At 47.1% G+C, this 26,108-nt stretch overlaps 1 protein-coding gene across 1 annotated transcript in view; it reads left to right on the forward strand.

The window, feature by feature from the left end:
• Positions 1-24,651: 24,651 nt before the first annotated feature.
• Positions 24,652-26,108, forward strand: part of LOC143957706 (hydroperoxide isomerase ALOXE3-like) — a 261,902-nt gene continuing 260,445 nt past the window's right edge. Inside the window, exon 1 of the mRNA XM_077467399.1 lies at positions 24,652-24,681. Coding sequence (XP_077323525.1) covers positions 24,667-24,681 — 15 coding nt within the window. The 5' untranslated portion in view covers positions 24,652-24,666. The remainder of the gene's footprint in view (positions 24,682-26,108) is intronic.

Below are 26,108 nucleotides of genomic sequence, written 5' to 3' on the forward strand. Positions count from 1 at the left end.
AGCCAATCGCCATTTTAAACCGTTTTTTTTTTTTTTTTAACAGTGTGATGTCTTCTTTTACAGAGAAATACAGAGCCTTGAAAAAATATTCATACCCCTTGAAATTTTCCACATTTTGTCATGTTACAACCAAAAACATAAATGTATTTTATTGGGATTTTATTTAATAGAAGTGGAAGGAAAATGATAAATAGTTTGCTATTTTTTTTTTCTATTTGTTTCTATTTTTATTTTATTTATTCAAAAAGTTTTTTATTGTTTTAACAAAAGATCGGAATACATAAAATAAAAGCCATATAACAGTTATACGTTACAGAAAGATATCAAGTAACACATTTTTGCATAGCATAATCATGAACCAAAATAACATAGAACCATTGGTAGGTACAATAGCAAAAAAGGCTCATATTTTTCTAACCATTAATTAGAAAAATATAATATTTCAACTTTTTTCATTTTCATTTATTTTGCTAGTTGTTTTTTTTGCAAATGTCATTTAATTTCTTTGCATTAAAAAGAACAAAAAAAAAAAAGAATAACAGTTAATACTTAATCACTTAATGTATATTTTTTTATCTATAGTAAACACTATTTTTTTAAACTAACGCTGATCAAAGTAGAAAAAAAAGTGCATTTTTTGTTATGTTATTTTTTTTTTTGTCTATGTATTGCATAAAAAATAGGCTTTGCATGTTCAAAATGCAAAACTGAGAGAAGAAAAAAAAATACTTTTATTTTATTTATTATTAACATTTTTTATGCTTCATATCAGAATAATTTTGGTGTAATTTTAAAATGAACAAACAATAGAATAAAATGTATATATATTTTTTTTATCTATGTACAGTAGTGCATTTTTTTTTACAACTAACGCTGATCAAATTAGAACGTTTTGGTGCATTTTTTTTTTTTTGTTATGTGTTGTGTACATGGATTTAATAAAAAATAAAAATAGATTTTTCTTTTTAGTGTCACACAGGTTAGGCAGGATAGGTAAGAGGAGGGTGGTGGGGATATTTTAACAGTAGATATAATTTGTTTTTTTTTTCACGTTAAAGTATAAGGAAAGCACAAAACCTTATTTTGTTGTTTTTTTTTTTTGCTCCCTCAGACGATATTGTGAAATATTGTGTGATTTGGGTTCTTGCGGTTGTTTGTGTGTCTTTGTGGATGTTTCTGGTAGATAAATAGATTGTCGGACTTCCTCTTTTCTATGGAGTGTGAAGGCCGGAGACAAAGCTCTGTGTGTGTGTCCTTGTGGGTTCTGCATTCCCTGCTCATCAGACATTTCCAGAAACAGAACAAAGACGATCCTCATAAACCGATTGACTCAGAAGTCATTGTGTTGGAAGACCCCCTTCTACAGAAACAAAGACCTCCGGGGTGGAATAGCACTGACCTCTGTTTGGTCACACTGAGATACAGTCAGCAATCAATTGGATACAATAATACAATGTTGCTGCCGAAACCTTGAAATAGGTCTTTCCAGATACAAGTCCTCTTTTGTTAAAATTGTAACACACGTTATCCTCCATAAAACAGTCCTCATAAAACAGTCCAGAATAAACAGGTCGATCCTGGGTGTGACCACCAGAGGGTGGACCATAGACCATCTAGTCTGTGGAGAGTCAGGGGGCTCCTTCTTACAAGAGGGCACTTGGCCACCACCTAATGTGGGCAACTTCAAGGATTGTAGGCCAAAACACTTTCACCTCCCTCTTCTTATTCCTCGTTTTTATTATTTTTTATCACTACAGGTGCTCTTTAAAAAGAAGAAATCCAATTTTATACTAACTCTTAATGATTTGATGTATTGCTTGGCCCCTGGTATCACTTACTGTGTTGACATAACTTAGAAAATGGTTTAAAGTGGTTGTAAACCCCTTTCTACACAATCTCATAGGGAGACATGCACAGCACAGGCATTTTCTGGGATTTTGTAGTGCCAGCACAGACGCTTAAGAATGACTTATGCAGATGGCAGAGGAATGAGGGATCAGACAGGAATCATTGGACTGAGGCTTTTACATACAATGAATAATATGCTTTGTTCATTTTTCATTTCAGAGGTTTACAACCACTTTACCTAAACTCCAAAGTCTTCCACAGCCTAACCCCCAAAGCCTTTTACAGCTTAACTTCTAAAGTCTTCCACAGACTAACCTTCAAAGCCTTCCATGGCCTAACTTCCAAATTCTTCCACAGCCTAACCTCCAAATAATTCCACTGCCTAACCTCCAAAGTCTTCTACAGCCTAACCTCCAAAGCCTTTTCACAGCATAACTTCCAAAGTCTTCCACAGACTGACCTTTAAAGTCTTCCACAGTCTAACTTCCAAAGTCTTCCACTGCCTAACCTCCAAAGTTTTCCACAGTCTAATCTCCAAAGTATTCCATAGCCTAACGTTTAAAGTCTTCCATAGCCTAACCTCCTAAGTCATCGACAGCCTAACTTCCAAGGTCTTCCACAGCCTGACCTCCAGAGTCTTCTACAGACCAACCCCCAAAGTCTTCCACAGTCTAACTGCCAAAGTCTTCCACAGCCCAACCTCCAAATAATTCCACTGCCTAACCTCCAAAGTCTTCCACAGTCTAATCTCCAAAGTATTCCATAGCCTAACGTCTAAAGTCTTCCAAAGCCTAACCTCCTAAGTCATCCACAACCTAACTTCCAAGGTCTTCCACAGCCTGACCTCCAGAGTCTTCTACAGACCAACCCCCAAAGTCTTCCACAGTCTAACTGCCAAAGTCTTCCACAACCCAACCTCCAAATAATTCCACTGCCTAACCTCCAAAGTCTTCCACATCTTAATCTCTAAAGTCTTCCACAGCTTAACCTCCAAAGTCTTCCATAGCCCAAAGTCTAAAGTAGATGTAGCCCGCCGAGGGCATTTATCTGGCGCACCCCACCCAGGGCCGGATTCTCGACAGGCCAGGCCTTGGGGCAAGCCAGATGTAACACAGTGGGAGACTACTGTGTCACGGAGCTCACTGTTAAAAGTTTGGGCGCGCTGTGATAAAAGTTCGGCCCTCCGCCTAGACCAGCTCTTGTGATAGAGGCAGTGTTCTGTCAATCACACGAGCTGGTCTAGGAGGAGGGCGGGACTTTTATCACAGCGCGCCCAAAATTTTCACAGTGAGCCGTGACACAGCAGCAGGAGATGCCCGATGTGCACACACACATTGACTGGTGAGACATTGTTTGACACAGTAAGGCTGTGAGGGGGTATTGCAATGATGGTGAGGGGGAATTGCAATGATGGTGCGGGGGGGCTTGCAATGATGGTGAGGGGAGCTTTAAATGATGGGGAGGGGGGGGCTTGCAATGATGGTGAGGGGAGCTTGAAATGATGGTGAGGGGGGCTTGCAATGATGGTGAGGGGGGCTTAAACTTATGATGAGGCGGGCACTGATTGGGCTGCATTGGCGAGCATTGATGGGCACTGATTAGACTGCATTGATGGGCAGCGCAGTCTGTATGTCTCTGTGTGGGCAAAGTCATTGCTGGTATATTGTTTTTGTAGCGCGGTATATATATATGTATACACACAAGCATAGACCCAAGCATAGAAATGTGTTCATAGTTTTTTTTTAAAAACTATAGTCCGGCCCTCTAATGGTCTGAGGGACAGTGAACTAACCCCCTGTTTAAAAAGTTTGAGGACCCCTGGTCTAAAGTCTTCCACAGCTTAACCTCCATAGTCTTCCACAGCCTGGTTTCCAAAATTTCCTGCAAACTAACCTTCAGAATATTCCACAACCCCAAAACTTTCTATAACCCAATCTCCAAAGTCATTCATGACCTAATCTTTAAAATCTTACACAAATCGTACACAATCTAAACGTTTTCCACAATGTACCCTCCCTATATTGGCCAAATACAAGATGGAACAGGGAACCCTGGTGTGGAAGGTTAGGTGTCAGGAGTACAGGGGTGTAAGGCGTGTCTGTATCCACCTATATTGTGTGCTGTTGGGGAGAAGCTTTAGGAAGAACAGCATTCCTCTGTATTGGAAATGATGAAGGTTTGGGGTATATAGAAAAGGAGATACGTATACCCTGTACAGACGGTCAGACTTTCCGATGGAAAATGTGCGATTGGATTGAGTTGTCAGAAATTCCGATCGTGTGTGGGCTCCATCGGACTGTTTCCGTCGGAATTTCCGACACACAAAGTTTGAGATTTGGATCTAAAATTTGCTGGTTTAAATTCTGATCGTGTGTAGAGAAATCCAATGTACAAAGTGTCACGCATGCTCAGAATAAATTACCAGATGAAAGCTATTGGCTACTGGCCTCTTTATAGTCCCGTCGTGCGTGTTGTACATTCTGAACGATCGGATTTTTTCCGACAACTTTGTGCGACCGCGTGTATGCAAGACAAGTTTGGGCCAAAATCCGTCTGGAAAAAATCAGATGGGTTTTTTCGTCAGAATGTCAGACGGTGAGTACAGGGCATAAAGCTCCTGTATTAATGACACCCTGCCTTCCACATGAGATTCCCCTCCCCCGACCTTGTTCTTAACTACAGAGGAGGATGAGTGGAGGACAGAGAAGTGAGTGTGCAGTCTCTCTCCATCTATAGCAGATTAATATTGTGTCTTCAGAAAGAATGTTGTGTTTATGTTTTATCCAAGTGGAGCAGATTGTCTTAATCCAGAATTATTTTCACCCCTAAGATTGGACTTTCCAGCAGTGGGGATAGACTATGAGAATGGAGAAGGAGGAAAAACTCAATGTCCATAACAAAAAAAACTGACTTGTTGTTTGAAACCAACTTCAGGAAGATGTATATTTATAATAATAATGTAAGCCGTGAAAAGCATAAATCAGCACTTACTATAGTGTTTACTATAGGGCATTCCTCAGCTTCTCTCACTTCTACAAAGCTCTGCATACTGACCTAAAGACCTCCAGAAAATGTCCTATATGACCCTCCACAGAGAAGACAGCCATTCATTTCTACCAGCATGAGGCCCCATCGGTCCTCACATCTCTATGAGGCCCCTTCCATCCTCACATCTCTATGAGGCCCCTTCCATCCTCACATCTCCATGAGACACCTTCCATCCTCACATCTCCATGAGACCCCTTCCATCCTCACATCTCCATGAGACCCCTTCCATCCTCACATCTCCGTGAGACCCCTTCCATCCTCACATCTCTATGAGGCCCCTTCCATCCTCACATCTCTATGAGGCCCCTTACATCCTCACATCTCTATGAGGCCCCTTACATCCTCACATCTCCGTGAGACCCCTTCCATCCTCACATCTCTATGAGGCCCCTTCCATCCTCACATCTCCGTGAGACCCCTTCCATCCTCACATCTCCGTGAGACCCCTTCCATCCTCACATCTCTATGAGGCCCCTTCCATCCTCACATCTCTATGAGGCCCCTTACATCCTCACATCTCCGTGAGACCCCTTCCATCCTCACATCTCTATGAGGCCCCTTCCATCCTCACATCTCTATGAGGCCCCTTCCATCCTCACATCTTTGTGAGACCCCTTCCATCCTCACATCTCCATGAGACCCCTTCCATCCTCACATCTCCATGAGACCCCTTCCATCCTCACATATCCGTGAGACCCCTTCCATCCTCACATCTCTATGAGGCCCCTTCCATCCTCACATCTCTATGAGGCCCCTTCCATCCTCACATCTCCGTGAGACCCCTTCCATCCTCACATCTCTATGAGGCCCCTTCCATCCTCACATCTCTATGAGGCCCCTTCCATCCTCACATCTTCGTGAGACCCCTTCCATCCTCACATCTCCATGAGACCCCTTCCATCCTCACATATCCATGAGACACCTTCCATCCTCACACCTCCGTGAGACACCTTCTATCCTCACATCTCTGTGAGACCCCTTCTACTGTATATTCACATCTCTGTGAGACCCCCTCCATCCTCACACCTCTGTGAGACCCCTTTCATCCTGACATCTCCGTGAGACACCTTCCATCCTCACATCTCCATGAGACCCCTTCCATCCTCACATCTCCATGAGACCCCTTCCATCCTCACATCTCCGTGAGACCCCTTCCATCCTCACATCTCTATGAGGCCCCTTCCATCCTCACATCTCTATGAGGCCCCTTACATCCTCACATCTCTATGAGGCCCCTTACATCCTCACATCTCCGTGAGACCCCTTCCATCCTCACATCTCTATGAGGCCCCTTCCATCCTCACATCTCCGTGAGACCCCTTCCATCCTCACATCTCCGTGAGACCCCTTCCATCCTCACATCTCTATGAGGCCCCTTCCATCCTCACATCTCTATGAGGCCCCTTACATCCTCACATCTCCGTGAGACCCCTTCCATCCTCACATCTCTATGAGGCCCCTTCCATCCTCACATCTCTATGAGGCCCCTTCCATCCTCACATCTTTGTGAGACCCCTTCCATCCTCACATCTCCATGAGACCCCTTCCATCCTCACATCTCCATGAGACCCCTTCCATCCTCACATATCCGTGAGACCCCTTCCATCCTCACATCTCTATGAGGCCCCTTCCATCCTCACATCTCTATGAGGCCCCTTCCATCCTCACATCTCCGTGAGACCCCTTCCATCCTCACATCTCTATGAGGCCCCTTCCATCCTCACATCTCTATGAGGCCCCTTCCATCCTCACATCTTCGTGAGACCCCTTCCATCCTCACATCTCCATGAGACCCCTTCCATCCTCACATATCCATGAGACACCTTCCATCCTCACACCTCCGTGAGACACCTTCTATCCTCACATCTCTGTGAGACCCCTTCTACTGTATATTCACATCTCTGTGAGACCCCCTCCATCCTCACACCTCTGTGAGACCCCTTTCATCCTGACATCTCCGTGAGACACCTTCCATCTTCACATATCCGTGAGACCCCTTCTATCTTCACATCTCTGTGAGACCCTTTCCATCTCCACATCTCCATGAGACCCCTTTCATCCTCACACCTCCGTGAGACCCCTTCTATCTTCACATCTCTGTGAGACCCCTTCCATCTCCACATCTCCGAGAGACCCCTTTCATCCTCACATGTCTGTGAGACCCCTTTCATCCTCACACCTCCGTGAGACCCCTTCCATCCTCACACCTCCGTGAGACCCCTTTCATCCTCACATCTCTGTGAGACCCCTTCCATCCTCACATCTCCATGAGACCCCTTCCATCCTCACATCTCAGTGAGACACCTTCCCCCCTCACATCTCCGTGAGAACCCTTCCATTCTCACATATCCGTGAGACACCTTCCATCCTCACATCTCCGTGAGACCCCTTCCATCCTCACATCTCCGTGAGACCCCTTTCATCCTCACATCTCCGTGAGAACCCTTCCATCCTCACATCTCCGTGAGACCCCTTCCATCCTCACATCTCCGTGAGACCCCTTCCATCCTCACATCTCCGTGAGACCCCTTCCATCCTCACATCTCCGTGAGACCCCTTCCATCCTCACATCTCCGTGAGAACCCTTCCATCCTCACATATCCGTGAGACACCTTCCATCCTCATACCTCCGTGAGACCCCTTCCATCCTCACATCTCCGTGAGACCCCTTCCATCCTCACATCTCCGTGAGAACCCTTCCATCCTCACATATCCGTGAGACACCTTCCATCCTCATACCTCCGTGAGAATCCTTCCATCCTCACATCTCCGTGAGACCCCTTTCATCCTCACATCTTCCTGGACTGTGCTCAGTCGGGATGGCGGGATGGAATGGAGCTTCCTGTACATCATTGGTCTACATTACCGGCCACTGACTTTAGGTGTAGGGTGAACCTTGTATTTCTAAGGAGACATCAATACACGCACATACACATGTGCCATAACCAATGCACCTGGACAAGAACGATGGACCCCCTGTCTCACTAATGTCCATCTCATAGATGAGACCTTTGTTGATAATATACAATACAATACAATATGTAAAGCAACAACCATAGCAAACCATGTGACTCCAATGGGGCCCAAAACTGTCCGGTTGCACAATGATTGGTAATGGGAACAGTAACATTTGACACATATATTTGGAAGAAATAAATGTGTAGGGACTTTGACAATCTCTGTTGAATTCCTATGAAGGCAGTTATTATTAGACATTCTAGAGGAATTGCCTTTGAGATGGAGATGAAAGAAACGAGGGGGGGGGGGGGGGGGTCCTGAAGGGTTTAGGAAAGGTCCCATTACACATTTTACAGCCCTACAATATCAATTGTTTTCCTACAGAGATACTAAACATTCAATTCATCCATATGCTAATACTACCTAAATAACTCACTATGCAGCTCAACTTTTCTAAAAAAAATCAGGTATAAGTGTACCTGGGATGAAACCAATTCACCGGTGAGTCAGTTCTCCTTACATTGGCACTCAATGGGAAGAATGCCACCCTTGTGGACAGCTAAGAAGATAAGAAGTGTTGTGCTGCTGCCGGCAATGGCAAGTGTCATTGGCCCCAGGACAATCTAGAAACCAGCAAGTGGGAGGTCAATAAGCCACAGGAAACCCTAGAAACCTAATGCCTCATACACACGATCGGAAATTGATCAGACATTCCGACAACAAAATCCATGTTTTTATTTTTCTGATGGATGTTGGCTTAAACTTGTCTTGCATGCACACGGTCACGCAAAGTTGATCGGAAATTGCGAACATCAAGAATGCGGTGACGTACAACACGTACGATGAGCCAAGAAAAAAGAAGTTTAATAGCCTGTGGCAGCTCTTCTGCTCGATTCCGAGCATGCGTGGAAAATTGTGCGTTGGAATTGTGTACACACGATCGGAATTTCCAACAACGGATTTTGTTGTTGAAAAATTTGAGAACCAGCTCTCAAATTTTGTGTGATGGAAATTTCGATGGAAAATGTCTGAAGGAGCCTACACAAGGTCGGAATTTCCGACAAAAAGCTCCCATCGAACCTTTTCCGTCAGAAAATCTGTGTGTACGGGTCATTAGGGTTCCACGGAACGCTGGTTGAGAATGGCTGATATAGCTGAACATCTATGGGCCCCATAGGGGCATCCCAGTCTTCCATTGTTCTATGTAGACCTTTGCACAGGGTCAGTGTTGGTCATAATCCGGTACTGTAGGGGTTAAGGATAATAGCCTGGTTTGCCATGGCTATATGTAGACCCTTGCACAGACTGACATGCCGGTCATAATTATTCAGCAATGTAGAGGTTAGTAATAAGGATAAAGTCAAAGGTGAGAAGATCCAATTAATGGAACCGAATTTTGAGGAGTAATTGAATATACCTGGAACCATCACCCACATCAACCAATCCCACCCTCCTTCCATCAGAGGAAATCCCTTCCAAACAACAAAGGATTATGTTCTAGGGCAGTGATGGCGAACCTTGGCACTCCAGATGTTTTGGAACTACATTTCCCATGATGCTCATGCACTCTGCAGTGTAGTCGAGCATCATGGGAAATGTAGTTCCAAAACATCTGGGGTGCCAAGGTTCGCCATCACTGTTCTAGGGAATATTCTTCCATCAAACGATCACACAACAAATACGGATGAGGATCGATTCATCTGGATCAAACAAAACCAACCAACATCATCATAAATCATACTTACCACCATGTCTGAATTCCTTCAGTTGGATGGTACTGAACTTCAGGTCGTAGGTGACGGCGTCAGCCATATCCTGATCACCGGACAGACGAGGGACCAGGAGGAAGACTCCCACCAGAATGAATATTATATGATATTACTCAAGATTTATGTGGATACAAATCATGAGGAAATAAAACAGCAGAAATCCCCTCCCAACAACAGAGAAGTTATTTATCTGGTAAATACAAAACATTAAAAGACGAGAACTTCAATGACCCTACAAGGAGACACCCTGACCCTGTCCTTCTTAAAGTGGACCTGTCATCAGATATATTTACTCAAGTTTACTGCAATCATAGTTTTCACCCTGGTAATGCCTTCATCCACTTCTCACTCAAGATGATCACCATCTTTGTTTACCCATCATCCAGCGTCACAGAGACCCCAAGATGGGCACCACCAAAGATGGCCACCATCTTTGTGTAGCCATCATCCAGGGTCACAGAGACCCCAAGATGGGCACCACCAAAGATGGGCACCATCTTTGTGTAGCCATCATCCAGGGTCACAGAGAAACCAAGATGGGCACCACCAAAGATGGCCACCGTCTTTGTTTACCCATCATCCAGGGTCACAGAGACCCCAAGATGGGCACCACCAAAGATGGCCACCATCTTTGTTTACCCATCATCCAGGGTCACAGAGACCCCAAGATGGGCACCACCAAAGATGGCCACCATCTTTGTGTAGCCATCATCCAGGCCACCATCTACTTTCCTGGAAAGTGATCTCAGTTCAGTCATGTAAATCATCTCCTGCTGCAGCCTCTCAACTTGTGACTTGTACCCTCTGATCAATGGGGGAGGGGAGACTGGGGAATTGTTTTCCATATGGATGCAGCAGACTGAATCAACTCAGCCTAGGAAAAGTCACTGTCTGGAGCTCAAGGAATGACTTTATATTAATAAAAGGTGGAGCTTTTGTGATAAATGATATGTTGCCTTATATATTTCTGTATATTGACTTGCCTGGAGTAAGGGAAGGGAGGAAAAGGACAATGCTCTCTCCTATACCTCGTTCATTGCAGCTGTTCAATGGATCTGTAGTCCCGTCTGGAAGATTGTGAGTCAGTAAACAAATTGAATGTCATCCCTCTCCCAGTCTCTATAGTTATAAACCAGCAGACAGCCATCACTTTCAGGCAGAAAAAAACTGTTAGCTCCGGTTGGAACTAGGCATGTATTAGCTGGATCCGGGGGGGGGGGGGGGACAACTTCTTCTATATCAGAGAACAGAGACTTGCTCTATGCAGGAGGACATGGACTCACTCTGTATCAGAGGACATGGACTTACTCTATATCAGAGGATAGGGACACACTTTATCTGGGAGGACAGGAACTTGCTGCATGCAGGAGAACCTGGACTTCCTCCACCCAGGAGGACAGGGACTCTCTATCTAGGAGGACAGGGACTCACTCTATCCAGGAGGACAGGGACACTCTATCTGGGAGGAAAGGTACTCGCTGTATCCAGAAGGACAGGGACTCACTCTATCCAGGAGGACAGGGACTCACTCTATCCATAAAAATGGGGACTCACTCTATACAGGAGGACAAGGACTCACTCTATCTGGGAGGACAGGGACTCACTCAATCTGGGAGGACAGGGACTCACTCAATCTGGGAGGACAGGGACTCAATCTGGGAGGACAGGGACTCAATCTGGGAGGACAGGGACTCAATCTGGGAGGACAGGGACTCACTCTATCCGGAAGGAGGGGGACTCACTCTATCCAGGAGGACAGGGACTCACTCTATCTGGGAGGACAGGGACTCACTCTATCCGGGAGGACAGGGACTCACTCTATCCGGGAGGACAGGGACTCACTCTATCCGGGAGGACAGGGACTCACTCAATCTGGGAGGACAGGCACTCACTCTATCCATGAGAATGGGGACTCACTCTATACAGGAGGACAAGAACTCACTCTATCCAGGAGGGCGGGGCCTCACTCTATCCAGGAGGATGGGGACTCACTCTATCCAGGAGGACGGGGACTCACTCTATCCTGGAGGACAGGGACTCACTCTATATTGGAGGACGGGGACTCACTCTATCTTGGAGGACGGGGACTCACTCTATCTTGGAGGACGGGGACTCACTCTATCTTGGAGGACGGGGACTCACTCTATCCGGGAGGATGGGGACTCACTCTATCCGGGAGGACGGGGACTCACTCTATCCGGGAGGACAGGGACTCACTCTATCTTGGAGGACAGAGACTCACTTTATCTTGGAGGATGGGCACTCACTCTATCCGGGAGGACGGGGACTCACTCTATCCGGGAGGACAGGGACTCACTCTAGCTGGGAGGACAGGGACTCACTCTATCCGGGAGGACAGGGACTCACTCAATCCGGGAGGACAGGGACTCACTCAATCCGGGAGGACAGGGACTCACTCTATCCCGGAGGACAGGGGCTCTCTATCTGGGAGGAGAGGTACTCACTGTATCCAGAAGGACAGGGACTCACTTTATCCAGGAGGACAGGGACTCACTCTATCCATGAGAATGGGGACTCACTCTATACAGGAGGACAGGGACTCACTCTATCTGGGAGGACAGGGACTCACTCTATCTTGGAGGACAGGGACTCACTCTATCCGGGAGGACAGGGACTCACTCTATCCGGGAGGACAGGGACTCACTCTATCTTGGAGGACAGGGACTCATTCTATCTTGGAGGGTGGAGACTCACTTTATCTATCTATGAGGAGAGGAACTCATCCTATCCAGGAGGACATGGGCTTACTCTATGTTTTTGTCACCCTTTCATTCAATCATTTAGACAAAAGTCCCCTAGTTGGAATGATCTGTCCTTCCAGTAGGAGGCAGAAACAATGGCTCGTTTGTCATCAGTTATTCTATTGTCCCTTATAAGACCTCGATCATCTACATATAATGTTGTGTGACATCATCTCATTGTTCCACCCACTGTACACTGACCAATGTATTCTCTTGTCTTTCATCATTATCCTCCAATTCCAACCATATTCTCTCTTCTTTCATTATTATCTTCTACTTCTATCCCAACACTAAATTGCACCCGGCTCACTGAGGGAAAAGGGCAACTAGATGAAGGGCCCATCTAGGGGTCTGCCAAAAAGTCGATGGGCTGAATGTCTGGCAGACCCCTTCGTGGGTCCTTTATCTCAAAGTCCTTCTCCTTCAGTGAGCCAGGTGCCCAGGGCCGGCCCTACAATGGGTCCCGATGGATGCATTGGACCCGGGCAGCAGTTTCAGAGGGGTGGCACATTGACGCCCAAGGGGATCTTAGCTGCCGCTTATCCCACTGTAAGAGTGGCCTGGCGCAGCTGCTGTTAGAGGTAAAAACAGAGCACTCGCTGCCAGCGGACCGTTGGCCCATCCTCTCCGCAGCTCCCCCCATTGCAGCTGACTGGTGCCATGTTGGGACAAGAGAAAGTCAGATGATGGCCAGTGTGAAGGGGAGGAGCTTTCTGTTGTGTGCAGAGACCCCATGTAAGTAGAGGGATCACTGGAGGCACGGCTGACACTGAGAACCAGTAGGTGCCAGTGACATTGATCCCATCCCTGCCACCCCTGCCTGTGTCTAACCCCCCACCACCCCTGACTGTGTCTAACCCCTCATCTGCCACTCCTGTCTGTGTCTAACCCCCCATCCACCCCTGCCTGTGTCTAACCCACCCGCCACACATGACTGTGTCTAACCCCACTGCCATCCCTGCCTGTGTCTAACCTCCCCGCCTGTGTCTAACCCTCTGCCACCCCTGCCTGTGTCTAAATGCCCCCCGCCACCCCTCCCTGTGTCTAAACCCCCCAACCACCCCTGCCTGTGTCTAAACCTCCCACCACCCCTGTCTGTGTCTAAACCCCCATCACAGATACCTGTGTCTATACCTCCTCCGACCACCTCTGCCTGTGTCTAAACTGCCTCCGACCACCCCTGCCTGTGTCTAACCCCCCACCACCCCTGCCTGTGTCTAACCCCTGCCACCTCTGCCTGGGTCTAACCTCCTCGCCACCCCTGTCTGTGTCTAAACCCCCCCACCACCCCTGTATGTGTCTAACCCCTATGCCCCCCTGCCTGTGTTTAATCCCCTCGCCACCCCTGCCTGTGTCTAAACCCCCCACCACCCTTGCCTGTGTCTTAACTCCTCCACCACCCCTGCCTTTGTCTGAATCGCCCCTCCACCCCCCACCACCACATCTGCCTCTGTCAAGTCATATTGAAGTTGGCATACAATTCCGGTCTAGAAGTTAGCACAGAGTTCTGGCATTTCTTACCAAAATTAACCAGGTGTGGTGTTGAGGAATGTGCCTAAAACGTAAATGGTTTATTCCTATAATACCTGTCATCGTGTACATTTACCATTTATTACATTTAGATGTAGCTCAGCACACTTTTGGGGCCAATTGACAAAAAATAGAGAGTGTAAAATTTGGTGCAGCTATACATGGTAGCCAATCATAGACATGTCTTCATCAGAGATGCCCGATATACACGACTATTGTGTTTTACTTTGCATACTGTGCATGTAGACAAATGATTTTACGCTGGAGTCTCCAACATCTTCCCCACTAAGTGGATGGGAAATGGCCCCCAAACAGCACCACCTCTGCCGGGTTAGCCCCCCAAATCAAATCAAATTTTTGGAAAAAATTGAATGCAGTTTGTTAGATCTTTGTTAGATCAACCGTTGTTTGCATTAGATCTCACACAGAAGAAGCAATATTAACAGTTATTTGCTGTGAGGCTAACCCGTCATCAGCCCCCCTTATCAAAAGATTGACCAAACAGCTATTGTGGAAGACATTTGTTAGATCCGGTAAGATCAAGTGATTTTAATGTTAGATCTTACATCATTTCAGAGATATTTCACATCAAAATAGAGATTTTAGGTGGTACACATGGACGGGTTAGCCCCCCTTATCAATTTTCAGGCCAAAAATCATCTAGATTAATATATATTCATTAGATCTGGTAAGATCAAGTGGATTTAACATTAGATCTCACATAATTTCATCGATATTCCACATCACAATAGAGATTTACAGTGGTACATATGGATGGGTTGGCCCCCCACATGCAATTTTATGGCCAAAAATCACCCAGGCTAATAGATATTCGCTAGATCTGGTAAGACAAAGTGGATGAAACTTTTGATTATCCATAATTACAGGGATATTAGGGATATTTGATAGGGACGCACGGATACCCATACTAGTATCTATATCAGAGCCAATACCGAGCATTTCCACGTGTACCAGTGAGGAGGGCCATTGAGCATACGAGGTTTGCTGAAATTATGTGGGGCATTATCGACAGGTGTGTCCAAGCCCAGTGAAGCCTGAAGCACAGCGTCAAAAGTCAGTGGGAAACTTCAGAAGGCCCCAGTGAAGGAGCCAACCGGGTGCCCATCTACAATTGCCGACTCTAAAACCAATGACGTGAAGAGACAGCAGCAGAAGTCCAAACCCTTGCAGATGGCTCCTGTTGTTGCCTCCAAGCAATCCAGTGTCCCGTTTCCTTTGACACATGCTGCCCGACGTCGGAGAGTCAATGCACACCAGACTCCCAGAACTCGGCGTAGACTGAAGCCCGATCAGAGTCTCTGCAAGAGAGGATCATGGATAGAAGCCACCAAGCAGGCCAAGGCCACCACTTCCTATAGAACCCGGGGGACAGACAAACATACCCTTACTAATATAGGGGCAAGTTTGATGGGGGCAGTATGATTGGGCAATTTTGATTGTGGCAGTATGAAGGGGCAGTTTTGATGGGACAATTTTGATGGTGGCAGTATGATGGAGCAATATGATGGGCCGATTTGATGGGGCAGTTTTGATGGGGCAATAGGATGTGGCAGGTTTGATGGGGCAATTTTGATGGTGGCAGTATGATGGGGCAATTTTGATGGCGGAAATTTGATGGGGCAGTATGATGGGGGCAATTTTGATGGTGGCAATTTGATGTGGCCAATAAAATGGGGCAATTTTGATGGGGCAAGTTGATGGGGCAGCTTCTACAAAAGATAATTACTTTTTAAATGATGCTAATTGTAAATGATATATATATATATATATATTCACAGAAACAAGGGATATCATTTACAATTAGCATCTTTTAAAAAGATTTTTGTATCTCTAGATATATAATCTTTATAAATGTAGATAAACTTTCTGCTTCCTGGAGGAGGAGGGGAGGCTTCCATAACTAAGGGGTGGCAACTTCCTCTGACACTGCTGTTGCGATGGAAATCCAACCGACAACCTATTACACTGCTTGTGCTGCTCTGAGCATGTGCGAGATCTGGAGGTGCATGCTGGGTAACCATGGAATACAGGAAGAGATACAGTCTGGCTTCAGATGCCCACATATAAGATGGTGGCGGCCTGCTGGGACTTACAAAAGTAAGAAATCAATGGTGCAAAAATACAAAACAGACCTTCGTTTACAGCGTACCTTTACTAGAATACATGAATCATCAGGATTATGGGGGGCGTTTTAGCTAAAAAGTAGCATTTCTTCCAGAACACATCTTTAAGTCTCCTCTCTTGATTAAAGGGGTTGTAATTCCTCGTGCATCCTATGCATTAAGGTGAAAAAACACCTGTCAGAAACCCACAGCCCCCCTATTTTACTTACCTGAGCCCTGGAACTTGACCCACGGGGATGGGCTGTCTCTCTGCCCGGGGTTCTTGGCTCTTGATTGGATAGATTGATAGTGGCACAGCCATTGGCTCCTGCTGCTGTCAATCAAATCCAATGACATGAGCGCCGGGGGGGCGGGGCTGAATCCTGCTTTCGGCCTCTATGGACTCCCAATGATGGACTCGGGAGCGTGCTCGCAAGGTAACCCCCTCGTGGACACGATTCTCTGAGGGGGTTATCAGATGCGGGGGAGGAGCTGCAAAAACCACCAGGGAACCCCAGAAGAGGAGGTTTGGGTCCACTCTGTGCAAAACGAGCTGCATAGTGGAGGTAAGTATAACATGTTTGTTATTTTTGTTATTTTTTTATCTTTACAATCACTTTAAGTATACCTGAGAGAACTGTCTGTGGAATGGGGGTCTGCACTGATGGAGGGGGGGTAGTCTGCACTGAGGGGGGTCTGCACTTAGGGGGGATCTGTACTGATGGATGGTTGTCTGTACTGATGGATGGGGGTCTGCACTGAGGGGGTCTGGACTGATGGATGGGGGTCTGCACTGAGGGAGGTCTGCACTGATGGATGGGGGTCTGTACTTAGGGGGTCTGCACTGATGGAGGGGATGGCCTGCACTGATGGAGGGGGCCTGCACTGATGGAGGGGGGTGGTCTGCACTGAGGGGGGTCTGCACTGATAGATGGGGGTCTGCACTGATGGATGAGGGTCTGCACTGATGGATGGGGGTCTGCACTGATGGAGGGGGTGGTCTGCACTGATGGAGGGGGCGGTCTGCACTGATGGAGGGGGCGGTCTGCACTGATGGAGGGGGTGATCTGCACTGAGGGGGGTCTGCACTGATGAATGGGGGTCTGCACTTAGGGGGGTCTGCACTGAAGGAGGGGGTAGTCTGCACTGAGGGGGGTCTGCACTTAGGGGGATCTGTACTGATGGATGGAGGTCTGTACTGATGGATGGGGTCTGCACTGAGGGGGGTCTGGACTGATGGATGGGGGTCTGCACTGAGGGGGGTCTGCACTGATGAATGGGGGTCTGCACTTAGGGGGGTCTGCACTGATGGAGGGGGGTAGTCTGCACTGAGGGGGGTCTGCACTTAGGGGGGATCTGTAATGATGGATGGTGGTCTGTACAAGGGCTGAAACAAGGGCTGAAAAATTGGGCCTTGGCCATTGGTGGCGGCACCCAGAACCAAAAATGTTCTTCCAAGCTATCAGTAGGATCATTGAGGAGGAAGAGGATAGTAAGTCAACATAACAGGATAGTCACTCGGTGCTTGGTAGCTGGTAGTGATCCAAGACTGATTCATCTTTATGAAGGTCAGTCGATCAACTGAGTCGGTGGACAGGCGCACCCTGTGATCGGTTACAAAGCCTCCAGCAGCACTGAAGGTGCGTTCCGAAAGAACACTGGACGCAGGACAGGCCAGTAGCTCAATTGCATACTGTGAAAGCCCTGGCCAGTGATCAATCCTCAAGATTCAGTAAGCCACAGGATTTTCGATGGGAAAGGTGTCCAAGTCTGACCTTGCCCCTAAATCAGACGGTGATGGTTGCTGGAACCGATCATACCTTGGGGCTGCGGACTAAAAAATTGTCTGAACACATCGGTCAGACGGCCCCCTTCTCCTCCGCTCCTTCTGTGACTGACCGAAGCCTCAGGAACACGTTGTTCAGGACCAGGAATTTGTAACCTCCCAGTCTCTGGGAACGCGTTGCACAGACCTTTCTGCTTGGCCTCCCGGAGATGTCTCATCTAGTGATGGACGAACTTCCGATGGGACGTTTCGCGAACGTGAACCGCGAACGCGGCCGATAGTTCGCGAACCGGAACGTTCGCGGCGGGCCCCATTGACTTCAATGGGAGGCGAACTTCGCAAACCTATAGGTCAAATTTGCAGCCACAAAATAATTATTAGCTGTGCAAACATAGTCCCACCACATGGCCAATGACATAACACATGTATGAGGTGAATCTGGGATCGACAACTACAAGCATTCTTTTTTTATATGGGAAATTGTTGTGACAATTCAGGACTGTGGAGCGCATGAAGGCAATGGAGGAGAGGGAAGGTCAGGGACCAGGGTAGGCAAAGAAGAGGGTGCAGGAGATGATCACCAGCAGCGTGACATACAGCAATGACACCTGCACTGTGATAGAGTCATCTGACAACAGCACCGTGATAGAGAGCACTGACATCAGCAGCGTGACATACAGCAATGACACCTGCACCGTGATAGAGTCATCTGACAACAGCACTGTGATAGAGAGCACTGACTTCAGCAGCGTCACATAAATCACTCACACCAGCACCGTGATATACAGCACTGACAGCAGCACCGTGATAGAGAGCACTGACATCAGAAGTGTGACATACAGCACTGACATCAGCACCGTGATATACAGCACTGACAGCAGCACCGTGATAGAGAACACTGACATCAGAAGCGTGACATACAGCACTGACATCAGCACCGTGATATACAGCACTGACAGCAGCACCGTGATAGAGAGCACTGACATCAGAAGCGTGACATACAGCACTGACATCAGCACCGTGATATACAGCACTGACAGCAGCACCGTGATAGAGAGCATTGACATCAGAAGCGTGACATACAGCACTGACATCAGCACCGTGATATACAGCACTGACAGCAGCACCGTGACAGAGAGCACTGACATCAGCACCGTGATATACAGCACTGACACCTGCACCATAAGCAGCCCCAGGAGAAAATCAGCACAGCACAGGGATGGTGTGATCCCCTCATAATAAGAACCCCCAGGAGGAAGTCAGCACAGCACAGGGATGGTGTGATCCCCTCATAATAAGCAGGCCCAGGAGAAAATCAGCACAGCACAGGGATGGTGTGATCCCCTCATAATAAGAAGCCCCAGGAGGAAGTCAGCACATCACAGGGATGGTGTGATCCCCTCATAATAAGCAGGCCCAGGAGAAAATCAGCACAGCACAGGGATGGTGTGATCCCCTCATAATAAGAACCCCCAGGAGAAAATCAGCACAGCACAGGGATGGTGTGATCCACTCATAATAAGAACCCCCAGGAGGAAGTCAGCACAACACAGGGATGGTGTGATCCCCTCATAATAAGAACCCCCAGGAGAAAATCAGCACAGCACAGGGATGGTGTGATCCCCTCATAATAACAACCCCCAGGAGGAAGTAGGCACAGCACAGGAATGGTGTGATCCCCTCATAATAAGCAGGCCCAGGAGAAAATCAGCACAGCACAGGGATGGTGTGATCCCCCTCATAATAAGAAGCCCCAGGAGGAAGTCAGCACAGCACAGGGATGGTGTGATCCCCTCATAATAAGAACCCCCAGGAGTAAATCAGCACAGGACAGGGATGGTGTGATCCCCTCATAATAAGAACCCCCAGGAGGAAGTCAGCACAGCACAGGGATGGTGTGATCCCCTCATAATAAGAACCCCCAGGAGGAAGTCAGCACAGCACAGGAATGGTGTGATCCCCTCATAATAAGCAGGCCCAGGAGAAAATCAGCACAGCACAGGGATGGTGTGATCCCCTCATAATAAGAAGCCCCAGGAGGAAGTCAGCACAGCACAGGGATGGTGTGATCCCCTCATAATAAGAACCCCCAGGAGGAAGTCAGCACAGCACAAAACTCAGTGACAGTGACAAAACTCTTAGTCCCTATACCTATGAAGGACTGCTGCAGTATAGGGCAGCGGTCAGCAGTGGTGCACCTCAACCCTATGTATTGTGGACCGATACCGGTCCTTACAGAACAGCAGACTGTACCTCACTCAACCCTATGTACTGTAGCACCCTTCACCAAGTTACCAGTCCTTATAAGGACCTTTGTGGACCAAGTAGGTTGTGTGTGACTGATTAGCAGACTGTACGTCAGTCCCTATACTGCTGAAGGACTGCTGCAGTATAGGGCAGCGGTCAGCAGTGGTGCACCTCAACCCTATGTATTCTGGACCGATAGCGGTCCTTACAGAACGGCAGACTGTACCGCACTCAACCCTATGTACTGTAGCACCCTACACAGACCAAGTTACCAGTCCTGATAAAGAGCTTTGTGGAACAAGTGAGTTGTGAATGATTAGCAGACTGCAGCAGAAGGGCAGCAGTCAAGTATAATATTCTTTCTATATTTGGAAGAAAGAATATTATACGTGTACAAGCCTATTACCATACCACTGATACCAGTCCTGAAAAGAACCTTTGTGGAACTAATAGTAACAGCTACTGTTTAAACTGACCCTCACTGCCTGACACACTGCTTCCTTCCTGTCCCTATACAAACTGGCAAAACAGAGGCTACTGGAACAATAACTGGTTACTCGAATAGCACTTTTGTGGACCTGATAGTAACAGCTAATGATGATGATGATGATGATGATGACTAATCTGGCTGTCCCTAAAATAGCAGCCCCCAGCGCTCTGTCCCTTTCTCTAAACTGACAAAAGACACTCAGGCTGCTGCAACAATCAGTAGCACAGCAAACCTATATATACCTAACACCTATACCAGTCCTGAAAAGAACTTTTGTGTACCAAATAGCTAGCGGTTTATCTCTCCCTGCTCCAAACAGCAACCTTTCCCTATAGTGACAGAAGAAAGAATGTAAAATGGCCGCCGGATCGGGTGTATTTATAAGTTAGGGGGAATGTCCAAGTGTCCATGTGCTGTCATGTCTCAATTGGCTGTCCTGTACCCCATGATGGATGTGTCATCAGGTCAAAGTTCCTTTACACAGTAAAAACACAGAAGTGTCCGCCGGGCGAACGGCGCCAATAGTCCGCCGAAATGGCGGACCGCGAACAGCCGAAATTCGCTGTGAAACGACCGCCGGGCGAACTGTTCGGCCATCCCTAGTCTCATCCTCTGCTCTCTCTTCGATGGCAAGATAAGGTCCACAACCTTACCCTTGTACCGTGGATAAAGGAGAGTTGCCAGCCAGTAATGATTCCTCTCCTTGATCTGCTGAATACGAGAATCCTTCCGCAGACTTTGCAGGATCAGGGAGGCCATGCAGCGTAGCTTAGCTGAGGCATTCGGTCCGGAGTCCTCTGGGTCACTAAGGACAACATGATTCTCAGCCACCTCCTCCCACCCGTGTACAAGTCCACGTGTTTCTTGGGACTGAAAATCATCCCTAAAAGACTGCTGCTGCTGATGCTGAGTGCCAGGCTCCATCTCCATGCTGACACAATCCTCCTCCTCCTCGTGCTATTCCTGTGTGATCAGCAGGACAGCAGGAACACTGTCTGGATAAAGGGGGCCTTGAGAGGCAAGGAAGTCCTCCTCTTCCTGCCTCTGTTCTGCCTCAAGTACCCTGTCCATTATTCCACGCAGCATGTGCTCCAACAGGTGGACAAGAGGTACGGTGTCACTGATGCATGCACTGTCACTGCTCACCTCTTTAAATGGTGACAGGACAGTGCATGCATCCCTGATCATGGCTCACTGGCATGGGGAAAAAAAAACGAGCTCCCCTGACCCTGTCCTGGTGCCGTATTCGCACAGGTACTTATTGATGTCCCTCTGCTGCGTGTGCAGCTGCTGCAGCATGGCCAACGTTGAGTTCCACATGGTGGGCATGTCACAGATAAGGCGGTTCAACTCCTTTTGGAGCTCAGCCAGCCAAGCACTGGCATTATATGACCAGCAGAAATGAACACAGATTTGCCTGCCCCTGCAGAGCTGACAGAATATCTGCCCCAGTGTGGCTCCTGTCCCCCAAGCACATCAGCGCAAGCATGGCATGGCATCTTTTTTGCCTGCGTACTAGCGTAGCCCGTTGAATGCCTATGGAGCACCGCTAGTCCCGAGGACAAAGCACAGGAAGAGGCCATGGAGGAAGGAGAAGAGGAGGGGGTGGAGGAGAGAGGTATGTCACAACCAGTAGTAGCATTTTGTAGGCATGATGGCGGAACAACCTCCAACACTACTGTACATTGTCCTGCATCCTTCCCAGCTGCCAGAAGAGTGACCCAATGCGCCATGAAAGATAGGTAACGTCCCTGTCCATGCTTGCTGGACCATCTTTAAGGTACGCTTGCTAACGAACTGCATGGCAGGTCAACATATGTCTGGTCAAGGATGTGGTGCCCAAGCGGCTGAAGTTTTGGCCAGGCGAGATACGCTTGAGACATATGTTGCAAATAGCAGTGGTGCGATCTGATGCACTCATCTCAAAAAAGGCAGCGCCCTGCACAGGTCGGAGCTCTGTGGTGTGATGCAGTGGATGTGTTGCCCTTAAGCTGGACCCTGGAGGGCATCCTGCCTCATTGGAGATGTGCCTCCTCCTCTCTCCTATCAGGCACCCACGTGGAGTCAGTGATCTCATCACCCCCTCCCTCCTCATCACTGGAGCAAACCTGGCAGTATGCTGCAGCTGGTGGAACATGACTGCCAGATTGCTGTCCTTCTTGGGCATCCCCTCTCTCTGGGCTCATGCTACTGCCTTCCTCTAGCTGGGTATCATCATCAGAGCCTTCAAAACGCTGGGCATCCTCCTGGAGCATTTACCCAACACTGTGGTCAAACAGTTCGGGGGACTCCTCAAGAGGACATGGTGGGTCTAGGAAAGGAGTGACTGATGCCATTGAGACGAGGGAAGAGGCCGTATTGGCAGCTGCTTTGCCAGTACCCTGAGCCTGGGTGAGAGAGGATGAGGAGGATGAGGAGGGCTTGGTCATCCACTCTACCAAGTCTTCGGCATGTTGCGGCTCAACACGTCCAGCTGTCAAAAATAAGGACAATCGTGTCCCATGGCCACGTGCTGATGACGATGCACCGCGTCCATGACCAGCACTGATGCCTCTAGACACAGAACCTGCTTGCCCTCTTTTATTGGCTCGTGACTGTCTGACTCTTCTTGTTGGCCTTCCAGGCATACTAATGGCCTGCAGTGAGATGAGAAGACCAGCAATTGGGGTAGCTTTAGGTGAACACTGAGCAGATGACACAGTACACTGACTGTAACTGCTGCAGCTGCCTGCCTGTGGTATAGGACTAGAACAACACAAGCAATTGGGGTAGCTTCAGGCAAACACTGTGCAGGGGGCACAATACACTGACTGTAAATGCTGCAGCTGCCTGTGGTATAGGACCAGAACAACACCAGCAATTGGGGGTAGGTTCAGGTGTATACTGTGCAGGGGGCACAATACACGGACCGTAACTGCGCTAGGTTCAAAAGAAATGTAGACACTGTCCCTGCCTATCCTTCTCTCTCTGAACGCCGCAACACACTACACAAGGTCGCCACGCAGGCGGCCTTATATAGTGTGGGGCGTGTACTAAACCCCTTGAGCTATAATTGGCCACAGGCATCCTGCCTGCAGCCAATTATGGCTCTCCTCGCTGTCGGCGCTGTGATTGGCCAAGCATGTGGGTCACAGTGCATGCTTGGCCAATCAGGAGCCAGCAATGCACTGCGATGGCGGCCCGGGTACGATGTTGTGACGTCTTGCCGGGGTTCCCAGAATTAAACAAAGCTGTGATTGCAGCTGTCAGCATGAGAACTGTGAACTTTTTTTCTCAATCTCATGGTTTCCAGCCTGGATGAGAGATGTGGGGTCTTATTAACTCCGCATCTCTCCATAAAGAGGACCTGTCACAATAGATTCCTATTACAAGGGATGGTTAATAAAAGTGATTAAAAATAAAATAAAAAAAAGTGTAAAAAAAAAAAACGCCATTTAAACCACACATGTGAGGTATCGCCACGTGCGTTAGAGCGTGTGCAACAATTATAGCACTAGATCTCCTCTGTAACTCTAAACTGGTAACCTGTAAAAAATTTCAAAGCGTTGCCTATGGAGATTTTTAAGTATCGAAGTTTGGCGCCATTCCGCGAGTGTGCGTAATTTTAAAGCGTGACATGTTAGGTCTCTATTTACTCGGCGTAACGTCATCTTTCACATTATACAAAAAAATTGGGCTAACTTTACTGTTTTTTTATTTATTTATTTTCCAAAAAAAAAGGCGTTTGAAAAATGATTGCCCACATACCGTGCAAGATAAAAAACGTTGCAATGACCGCCATTTTATTCCCTAGTGTCTGCTGAAAAACATATAAAATGTTTGGGGGTTCTGAGTAATTTTCTAGCATATAAATGATGATTTTTACATGTAGGGGAGAAGTGCCAGAATAGGCCCAGTATGGAAGTGGTTAAAGATGTCTGGGAACCCGTCCAATTATATGATACGAGGCCAGAATTATGAAATTCTGAAAACTCACACACCCTCCAGTAAACGTCGCCAACCACACTTCTCCCATCATCTGACTGCTGGTACAGCCATCTCCATCCCGTCTTCTGTATGTCTGAGCTCATCCTCTTCACAAGTCTTACTACTACCTTCATCTCCAATGGCGGCCAATAAGGTGAGTGACTTTCTATTCATTGTTACCTGTGTGATACCAAATCATTTCATACAAGCCGAGCGAAGAGCTCATAGCAGCCAATCAAAATGCATCCAGTACTTGTCTGTATTCTGTAATAAAATTTAGAAATAAGTTACTGAATGACGTCTGCATTGGTCCCGTGTGCATACGGAAGCGGTGATTGTACCACACATACCATCACTGGTAGCCTGTACATGACTAAAAAAAAGTTTCACCTATAGAGATATTTAAATACTGAAGTTTGGCTCCATTCCAAAAGCGTGCGCAATGTTAAAGAGTGACATGCTTAGTATTTATTTACTCGGCACAACACCATATTTTACACAAAAAATGTGTATTATATTTATGTTTGTGTGCAATAAAATTCATGAAAGTGTATTTAAAAAAAATAAACTGCTGCGCGCCTACCGTGTGACATAAAACATTGCAAACCTACCAATTTATTCTCTAGGGCCTCTGCTAAAAAATAAATATGTCATGTCATGTGTGAGAAATAACTTGTTTACTTCATTTTCCAAATTATTGCAATTCAATTGTAATTATTTACAGTTATCAAATTACAACTACAAAAACTCGCCGCGCCTCTCACTAAATACCTTAAACTGTCTACTTTCAAAAAAAAGGGTCATCTGGGGGGTATTTGTATTGTCCTGACATTTTCGGGCCGCAAGAAATGAGATCGGCCGTCAGGACATCCGGATTGAGCAATTTATCAATGATTGCAAAAAAAAGTATACACTTGTTTGTTTTATATTTACCAAAGAGATGTAGCAGTATGAATGTTGGTCACAATTAAGGATGAGCTGAACACCCCCCTGTTCGGTTCGCACCAGAACCTGCGAACAGACCTAAACTTCGTGTGAACTTTAGAACCCTATTAAAGTCTATGGGACTCGAATGTTCAAAATTGAAAGTGCTAATTTTAAAGGCTAATATGCAAGATGCTGTCCTAAAAAGTGTCTGGGGACCTGGGTCCTGCCCCAGGGGACATGGATCAATGCAATGCGGGAGCAGTGATTTTAATGATGATTAAAGTGAAACAATAAAAGTGTAATATTCCTTAAAATTTCATACCTGGGGGGTATCTATAGTATGCCTGTGAAGGGGCGCATGTTTCCCGTACTTAGAACTGTCCCTGCACAAAGTGTCATTTCTGCAGAAAAAATAAGTCTTTTAAAATCACTTGCGGCTATAATGAATTGTCGGCTCCCCTTAATACAGAGAAAAATCATTGAAAGTCATTGATAAAAAAAAAATGTGGGGTTCCCCCAAATTCAATTACCAGGTCTTTCAGTTCTGGTAAGGATATTAAGGGGAACCCTGCATCAAAAAAAGGCGTGGAGTTCCCCCTAAAAATCCATACCAGACCCTTTATCTGAGCACGCAACCTGGCAGGCCGCAGGAAA

Source organism: Lithobates pipiens, unplaced genomic scaffold (genome assembly GCF_037356315.1).
Source record: "Lithobates pipiens isolate NorthernLeopardFrog02 unplaced genomic scaffold, aLitPip1_a1.2 Scaffold_55, whole genome shotgun sequence".
NCBI classification, from domain to species: domain Eukaryota; kingdom Metazoa; phylum Chordata; class Amphibia; order Anura; family Ranidae; genus Lithobates; species Lithobates pipiens.